At 41.5% G+C, this 9,887-nt stretch overlaps 1 protein-coding gene across 1 annotated transcript in view; it reads left to right on the top strand.

The window, feature by feature from the left end:
• Nucleotides 1-8,484, top strand: part of LOC143856819 (uncharacterized) — a 17,390-nt gene extending 8,906 nt beyond the window's left edge. The window contains exons 7-10 of the mRNA XM_077367102.1: nucleotides 6,484-6,603; nucleotides 7,663-7,788; nucleotides 8,043-8,126; nucleotides 8,209-8,484. Coding sequence (XP_077223217.1) covers nucleotides 6,484-6,603; nucleotides 7,663-7,788; nucleotides 8,043-8,126; nucleotides 8,209-8,334 — 456 coding nt within the window. The 3' untranslated portion in view covers nucleotides 8,335-8,484. The remainder of the gene's footprint in view (nucleotides 1-6,483; nucleotides 6,604-7,662; nucleotides 7,789-8,042; nucleotides 8,127-8,208) is intronic.
• Nucleotides 8,485-9,887: the final 1,403 nt, after the last annotated feature.

Below are 9,887 nucleotides of genomic sequence, written 5' to 3'. Positions count from 1 at the left end.
TATGGTCGCAAGGCTTTAAAGGAATTGACGGAACGGCACCACCAGGAGTGGAGCCCAGAGAGGCTGTTTCCGTGACTCGAACCTGTGACCACCAGGTCACAATGGAGCAACCTTACCAGTGCGCCATGGCTCGCCCACTTGCTCATATCTAATACTATATAGCAGAAGAGAAAAGGGAGAATTATTCTCCATTTAACACGTCAATGGGGATGATTTTTACGGTGTTTTGCCCTCCCCACATATCTGTACATACTATCTATGTGAGGGTAAAATCGTAATCTACATACGAAAAGTACCGACACAGGGTACCTGTCTATGACAATTACGGAAAAAAACTACCGAGAAGAGGTAAAGACATACGACAATGACGAAAGAACTACTTTATATTACTCATGCAGGACACTTGCAAAATATTGACGGATTCCGGGCACCTGAAGAGGAACAACAGTTATGGAAACCTCTATTGATTGGAGTGCTAGGATCAACCTATATCGATTGGAGGGCTATGATCAACCTATGGAAATGATTTTACGAGCACAACCAATTGATGTTGTGTTCCATCACATGGACGGTTTGGATCAACCTATAAAGCCACATAATTCAATCTTACCCCCCTCCTTTATTCTTTTTTAATAAAAAAATCTATAGGGTGATCTTAACCATCCGATTTAAGAGGAACAACATATTATGGAAACCTCTATAGATTGGAGGGCTAGGATCAGCCTATGGAAATGATTTTTGGGGCACAACCTATTTATGTTGTGTTCCATCACATGGACGGTTTGGATCAACCTATGATGTGGTACGTACAGTTCTTTGTCGGCCTGTGCATCGCACGGGGTTTTCTACTAGTATATATATATATATATATATGAGCAGCTGTTCAGATAAGCTTACATGAGCAGGAGCTCACAAACCCTAGGAGGGCCACATTTTTTTTTCTTTTTTTTTTGGGGTGAGGGTGGGGGGCGGTGGTGGTCCAAAGCATTCATTTGGAAGGCCCTTCCATGGATAGGGTTTGTACTAAAAATCAACCTTATAGGATCATCCTAACCCTGCAATTTGTCGAGGGAAAAAAAGGGCAGAAACATGGACACACAGTGTCTGTCCATTTCCCCTCCACCTTTGATTGGGTTAGGATGATCCTATTAATCTGATTTTTGGTACACACCCTATCCATGGGAGGGCCTTCCAAATGAATGCTTTGGATCCCCCAAAAAATGTGCCCCCCTGGTTTGTGAGCTCTGCTTAGATAAGCTTATCTGAGCAGCTGCTCACAAACCATTTCCTCTCTCTCTCTCTCTCTCTCTATATATATATATATATATATATATATATATATATATATATATGAGAAAAGTGTAGCTAACTTAGCTACTCCATTGGCTTAAAATACAGTGGGCCCACATTGTTTGGGTGATCCAAACCATTCATTTGATAGGCCCTCACATTGATAGGGTGTGCCCAAAAAATCAGCTCCATTGGATCATCCCAACCCTTCAAACTGTGGAGGCAAAGATGGACAGATTTGTGAAGGTTTTTACACGTCCATTTTTGCCTCCACAAATCGTAGGGTTGGGATGATCCTATGGAGCTGATCTTTTGGGCACACCCTATCTATGTGAGGGCGCATCAAATGAATGGTTTGCAGTACCGAAACAATGTGGGCCCCACTGTATTTTAAGCCGACGGAGTACCTAAGTTAGGTACCTGTACGTGTAGCTACACTTCTCTCTCTCCTCTCTCTCTTTGTGTGTGTGTATATATATATATATATGAGAGAACATTTCCTACACACTTGTGTAGGTAAGTTACCTACACACTACCTTAAAATACAGTGGGGGCCCACATTGTTTGGGTGATCCAAACCATTCATTTGAATGATCCTCACATAGATAGGGTGTCCACAAAAAATAGATCCATAGGATCATCCTAACCATTCAAACTATGGAGGCAAAAAATGGACTAATTTGTGAAGGTTTATACACGTCCATTTTACCTCCACAAATCGTAGAGTTGGGATGATCCTATGGATCTGATTTGTTGTGGACACCCTATCTATGTGAGGACCATTCAAATGAATTGTTTGGATCACCCAAACAATGTGGGCCCCCACTGTATTTTAAGGTAGTGTGTAGGTCACTTACCTACACAAGTGTGTAGGAAATGTTCTCTCTCTCTCTCTCTCTCTCTCTATATATATATATATATATATATATATATATATATATATATATATATATATATATATGAGTTAAGTGAAGCTACACATACGTGTAGCTAACTTAGCTACACCGACAACTTAAAATATAGTGGGCCCACATTATTTGGGTGATCCAAACCATTCATTTGATAGGCCCTCACATTGATAGGGTGTGCCCAAAAAATCAGCTCCATAGGATCATCCCAACCCTTCAAACCGTGAAGGCAAAAATTGATAGATTTGTGAAGGTTTTTACACGTCCAATTTTGCCTCCACAAATCGTAGGGTTGGGATGATCCTATGGAGCTGATTTTTTGGGCACACCCTATCTATGTGAGGGCCCATCAAATGAATGGTTTGCATCACCCAAACAATGTGGGGCCCACTGTATTTTAAGCCGTTGGTGTAGCTAAGTTAGCTACACGTATGTGTAGCTACACTTCTCTCTCTCTCTCTCTATATATATATATATATATAGAGAGAGAGAGAGAGAGAGAGAGAGAATAGAGTTCCTAAGGTGTCACCTCATATAGCTTATATGAGGTGGCGCTTAAAAACATAAGGGGCCCACTTTGTTTGGATGATCCAAAGCATTCATTTGATAGGCCCTCGCATAGATAGGGTGTGCCCAAAAAATAATTTTCATAGGATCTTCCTAACCCTTCCATTTGTGGAGGTTGAAATGGATGGGTATAAACCTCCATAAATCTGCCCATTTTTAACCTCCATAAATGGAAGGGTTAGGATGATCCTATGGACCTAATTTTTTGTAGGCACCATATCCATCTAAGGGCCTTTCAAATGAGTGGTTTGGATCACCCCAAAAATGTGGGCCCCTTATGTTTTGTGAGCGCCACCTCATATAAGCTATATGAGGTGACACCTTAGGAACTCTATTCTCATATATATATATATATATATATATATATATATATAAAAGGATTTGCTAGCGTCCATTGCTGATGGTATGTTGCATGTGAGAGCATCCACGTCAGATGAATAAATGAATGAAGGCAAAATCTGTTGAAAAGTAAGCCTGTGTGGCTGCTCTCACATGCAACAGACCATTCGCGAAATGCCTTCCGGGATGGACGCTGGCAAATCCCATATATATATATATATATATATATATATATATATATATGAGAAAACTGTTGGTGAGCTTAAGCGCACCAAACCTATGGTGCGCTTAAGCTCCCCAATCACATGGGGGCCCACTTTGTTAGGTGATCCAAAGCATTCATTTTAAAGGCCTTATGATAGATAGGGGGTGTACCAAAAATCAGCTCCATAGGATCATCCTAACCCCTTCATTTGTGGATAGGGCTGGCAACGGGGCGGGTCGGGGCCGGATGTTGGGGTCCCCTACCCCTTCCCCTTTGCGGGGAATTTCCCCCCTCCCCTTCCCCTCCCCTCTGCGGGGATGGTGGGGAATCCCCCTCCCCTCCCTGCGGGGAATATCTAATCCCCTTCCCCTCCCCGCATCCTTCGGGGACAAAATCCCCGCCTCGCCCCGCCCCACTCCAACATCACCCCCTCTTTAGTCATTGATACACTGATGAATGGTGTCCCTAATCAACTTGATGCAATTTCAATATATAAAAATGTTATAAACTAACATACTTGTAGACGAAGGAGATATATTTCTTACTCTTCAGAAGATAGCAAAATCCCTTGAAGTACTGACTTGACTCTTGAGTGCCCTCGTAGCAGTTGCACCAACAGGCGTTATAAACCCAAATAGATGCCTGAGCAATGTTCAGAGGCTTGGGAATCACCAAAATGCAAAAAGTGAACTGTGTCCCTAACCTGAGCAATGTTTCTTTCGTGGGAAGGAATTAAGGAAACCCTAAGTCCCTAACCAAAATAAAAATGCAATTTATTATTTTATTTTCGCCACCGATGTTGGCACTACGATTTTTTGATAATGGCATACACTCAGCTTGTCTTTATTATTTCAACATCTGTCAAAAGGTTATTATAGTTCCCAAAATGCTCTCAGAAGCTAATTAAAAGGAAAAGACAAGCTAAGTTTATGTTTGGGGGAATCTTGTAGCCGATCCACAGAGTTTCTAGTAGTTTTCCTAAAAAAAAAAACACTTAAAAATATACAAAAAAATGGCATTGATTAACGGGGAGAGCGGGGAGGGGACAACTACATCCCCTTCCCCTTCCCCTCCCCGCACCGGGGAATTTTTAAATTCCCCTTCCCCTTCCCCTATCAAATCGGGGAATCCCCGCCCCAAACGGGGCGGGGCGGGGCGGATCCCCTCTTTTTCGGGTGAAATTGCCAGCCCTATTTGTGGAGGACAAAAATGGGCAGATTTGTGTCTGTCCATTTTTGTCCTCCACAAATGGAAGGGTTAGGATGATCCTAAGGAGCTGATTTTTGGTACACCCTAAGGGACTTTAAAATGAATGCTTTGGATCACCTAACAAAGTGGGCCCCCATGTGATTGGGGTGCTTAAGCGCACCAAAAGTTTGGTGAGCTTAAGCGCACCAAACTTAAGTCCCTTACATGGATAGGGGGTGTACCAAAAATCAGCTCCATAGGATCATCCTAACCCCTCCATTTGTGGAGGACAAAATGGACAGACACAAATCTGCCCATTTTTGTCCTCCACAAATGAAGGGGTTAGGATGATCCTATGGAGCTGATTTTTGGTACACCCCCTATCTATCATAAGGCCTTTAAAATGAATGCTTTGGATCACCTAACAAAGTGGGCCCCCATGTGATTGGGGAGCTTAAGCTCACCAACAGTTTTCTCATATATATATATATATATATATATAGAGAGAGAGAGAGAGAGAGAGAGAGAGAGGAAAGTGTTGGTGAGCTTAAGCTCACCAAACTTATGGTGCGCTTAAGCGCCCAATCACATGGGTCCCACGTTTTCTATGGTGATCCAAACCATTCATTTGCAAGGCCCTATCATAGATAGGTTGTGTACCAAAAATCAGATCCATAGGATCATCCTAACCCCTCCATTTGTGGAGGACAAAAATGGGCAGATTTGTGGATAAACAATGTCTTGCCATTTTGACCTGCACAAATGAATGGGTTAGGATGATCCTATGGAGCTGATTTTTGGTACACACCCCATCTATGTAAGGGCCTTTCAAATGAATGCTTTGGATCATCCTAACAAAGTGGCCCCCCATGTGATTGGGCGCTTAAGCGCACCATAAGTTTGGTGAGCTTAAGCTCACCAACACTTTCCTCATATATATATACTAGTAAAAAACCCCGTGCGATGCACGGGCCGACAAAGAACTGTACGGACCACATCATAGGTTGATCCAAACCGTCCATGTGATGGAACACAACATCAATAGGTTGTGCCCCAAAAATCATTTCCATAGGCTGATCCTAGCGCTCAGAGGTTTCCATAATATGTTGTTCCTCTTAAATCGGATGGTTAAGATCACCCTATAGATTTTTATTAAAAAAGCATAAAGGAGGGGGGTAAGATTATGTGGCTTTCATGGGGGCCTTTATGAGAAAGCATAAAGGAGGGGGTAGGATTGAAATTATGTGGCTTTAATGGGTGCCTTTGTTAAAAAGCATAAAGGAGGGGGTAGGATTGAAAATATGTGGGTTGAATGGGTGCCTTTGTTAAAAAAAGTCAAAAAAAGTGATGTGTAATTCTCATAGAATTTTGAAATAATTCAAAAAATTCTCTCCTTTTCTCTTCTATATATATATATATACACATAGAGAGAGAGAGAGAGAGAGAGAGAGTTCTCCAAAATTTCATTCTTCCCACTTGTCCAGCTAAGGATTACACCTTTAAACTCCCAAACAGACTTTTTCACTGACAAAGCTCTGTCCTAAAAAAATTGGATTCGACTTGCCTTCAAGACCACCCATCAGCAAGGAGGGAAGACACCCAAGTGACATTAACCACGATAAAATAGAGCTCGGTCGCCACTTCGCTTGGGTGAGGAGATGATTGCAACTCTCTTTGGCCATATTGCACATAACACATCTATTTGGAAACCAGTAACTTCCTCTTGGAAATACTGGTTATGTAAGTAGCAAACACTTTTGGTAATGTCACTGGGGAGTCAGATCACCCACAAATGCAGTGCAGTTTGATTATGTTCTGCTTTTGTATTGTAAGCATGTTTTTTTTTTTGTTGCATTTTTCCTGGTCAAATGACTGGATGTAGTTTCTAGCTAGCAATGCGCTCATATACACTCCAGGTGGACAGAAATTAGTAAATGACTGGCTATGAACTCAGCAATGCATGTGATTTTGAAACTCCTTTTTCAGGTTCCTATATTTGAGAAAGGCTATGAGAAAGATCCAGCAGTTGTGGCAAAGGAAGCCATCCAGGAGGCTACTCGTAATAAGTCGGATGTCGTTCTTGTTGATACAGCTGGGAGGATGCAGGTAATAATTTTTTTTTTTTGAAAAATGACAAATTATATTTATACCATGAAGATTACATTGGGGACCATAGGTCCTGCCTTGCATTTACATAGTATTATGGCAAGGAGCATGCTCCTGAGCCATCAAAAGAAACAAATAAAAAGTAATCATAAATACATCAAGATAGAGTATAGCTCATCCAACCTGTCAATTCCTACTGCTCCTTACAAAACTACAGACTCCATGGCAACCCCAACCGAAAGCCATTTCGAAACCTCCTTCCCAATTAATCAAAAAGATTCATCATCTCGCCGAATCGTCGAAGGACAAATACATGTACAAAGGGGTTTCTTCCAAAACGAAAGACTGGAGTCTCTTAAGCTAAGGGGAATAAGATTCAATACAACGACTCCACTGCTTCGGAGTAGTGCCTAGGATAACCATGCCTAAGAAATTGAAACTTTAGTGAAGATCTTCATCATTTCATACAGTCACTTGCTTCCTCTAAAATACTCATTGAGACGACCTTGAACAAAGCAGAACAACTTCTGAAGAGGGGAAACAAAAAACTCTCTCAAACCTATCCTAAACCTTCCATGCTAACATTCCTCCTACGACCTCTTCCGAGAACTTTAAAAGGGTTTCTTCAAACTACCAAACAATCAACACAAAAGTTTTCCTCCTTTTAGTCCGAAACTCACGGCAGAAGTTTATGAAAAGTCTGAGTTGGGAGAACTTAAGTAGGTAATAATAACCAAAGGTGCCTTAAATAAGTCTATGTATTTGTTCTCTGATTAGGAAAGTACTTTCATGTAATGAATTTTGTAGGATTTTGCGCAGACCAGAATCAGATGCAGTGAAAGTTTCTGGGTAGTCCGATAGAGAAAAGGAATAGTTCGTTTTCCTATAATTTCTTCTGTAATCTTTAGATTGGCGTCAGGAAAGGCTGTACCACCTATCTCTAATATTTTGTATTGTAGGCTGGGACCACTGGTCCCGAATGCTCTCTGAATATTAATGAAATTTGTCAATTTTCAAAAAAAATTATAATGAATTTTGTACTTAAATGTTATGTTTCAGGATAACGAACCATTGATGAGAGCTCTTTCCAAGCTTATCTATCTCAACAATCCGGATCTAGTTCTGTTTGTTGGAGAGGCGCTGGTTGGAAATGATGCTGTAGATCAACTGTCAAAGTTCAATCAGGTTTGGAGTCTGTTTCAACACGCGCGCGCGCCCACACACACACACACACACACACACACACAGAGAGAGAGAGAGAGAGAGAGAGAGAGAGAGAGAGAGAGAGAGAGAGAGAGAGAGAGAGAGAGAGATTTGTTATTGTATATGTGGACACGGATCCACATGTCGAGTGCCGAAGCGGCACGAGGTGTTTGACATGACAAATTAGCTGATTATTCCATTGGTTGATTGAGCAATTTTTTGCTTAACTCGTGCAGAAATTAGCAGACCTTTCGACAACACTTAATGCCAGGTTGATAGATGGAATCCTGCTCACAAAATTTGATACTATTGATGACAAGGTATTTAATTATAGTCAGTAGTTTTCTGTACTGATCTCTTGTCATGTGTTCTGAGTCATAAACAAAACACTTATGTATGCAGGTTGGAGCTGCACTTTCCATGGTGTACATTTCTGGAGCACCCGTAATGTTCGTTGGCTGTGGACAGTCTTACACTGACCTCACGAAGCTTAACGCCAAATCCATTGTTAAAGCTCTCCTCAAATGAAAATGTCACTCACACTGCATACTTTTCCATTTTTATCCCGCTATTGTGCACTTATATTTTTGCTGCCAAACTTTCCCCCATGACCTCATTTGACTTTGACATTGAGATGAATCAATTGATAGAGGCTGAAATGTTATGTTTGTTCTTATCTATGTTCTCCATGAATGAATCCCCTCAAAAAATATGCCAAAGAAAGTCATCAAATCACCCTGAACCAACTCACCAAAACCAGGCAGTGTTCCTTCCCCCCCCCCCCCTCCTTCAACCACTTGAATTTGGAGAGTTGACACTACTTAGGCCCTGTTGTTTTCAGATTGTGACAACCAATTGTGAGCCCACCAACTGATTTTTAGCTGAAAATTATGTTATGAAAATAGGACTTACTAACCAAGAACTCCTTATTGGCCAACAAGAGAGAACGACTATTTTAGGGGAGAGAGAATTGCTTTTCCGGGCTAGTCGGGGGTAGGCAAGTGCGGGTGGCAAGTGAAAATTTTCCTCCTACGAAAGTATTCTAAGAAGCTCTCTCAACCAAGCCTTCCAAGCTTGGAGGGGTTATCTCATGAAGAGTCCAAAGCTTTAATACAGCTCAACTCTGACCAATATGCCCCATGACGCCACGCCTTCATATTAATAAACCTAAGCTTTTGAGCCAAGCTAGAGTCCGTGTGAGAGAAAATCATCTCCAACCATCACATCCTAAGTTGCTCACGAAGCCTGGGATCTCCCAACCAAGGGCAAAGGGCTCCATGATCCCACCTTGGGATCTCTGAGTAGTGGACAGTGATTGGAAATAGGCTTCGGCAAAGCCACATGCATTCGGGCCTCATGAACTCTACCTAGAACAAAGCATTCGAGCCTAAGTGAAAAGCGAGCTGATCCAGTGAATTCTCACACCCAATCTTTGGAGGTTCATAAAAAGTCATGGATTTTCGGTTCACACTGTCAGATGGTGTAGTTTTTGCAATGGAGATTGAGAATGATGCCATTGTAAATAAGGATGTTGTCACAAGTGATTGTGTCTGCCTAGTGTAGAACCTTGGAATATTGAACTGGTGTACTAGTCTAATAATATTACCTATAATCCTCTTAAAGTTTATTAGCCCATATCTGTCTTTCAACACCCCCCACCTCTCTCTAAAATTTGACCCTTCTAGAAGTCGGACAGACAAATCACGGTTAGTAGTATTGACATTCCTCAATCGGTGTAATGTAAGAAATATCACAGGAGAAGCCCTCTGAAATAAAGGGAGATGAAAAGAAATTTGATTCGTTCACCAGGGAAATGGGTGTCATGGCTAATGGTCTTAACTAGATAGATTATTTCCTAATAGTTGCTCACATTAATATGAGAGGTAATTTCACCTGCTTGAGTTCTGGTTATGAGGAGAAATCTCTGAAATTACGATTGCCCGGTGCTTCAAGCCCCTGCTGAAAGGAGATTGTACCCGAGAAGAATGTATCATTTTATTTTATTTGCCAAAGGGATAAGCAACAAGTAGCGGAGATTGATGTAGTGGGAGGAGAGGAAACAAGTGTCAACACACACACAC

This window comes from Tasmannia lanceolata, unplaced genomic scaffold (genome assembly GCF_043159265.1).
Source record: "Tasmannia lanceolata isolate RefF3 unplaced genomic scaffold, GAP_Taslan_0.1 ptg000023l, whole genome shotgun sequence".
Taxonomy (NCBI): Eukaryota; Viridiplantae; Streptophyta; class Magnoliopsida; order Canellales; family Winteraceae; genus Tasmannia; species Tasmannia lanceolata.
Note: the sequence above shows the minus strand (reverse complement) of the source record. Positions and strands in the feature narration are given on the sequence as shown.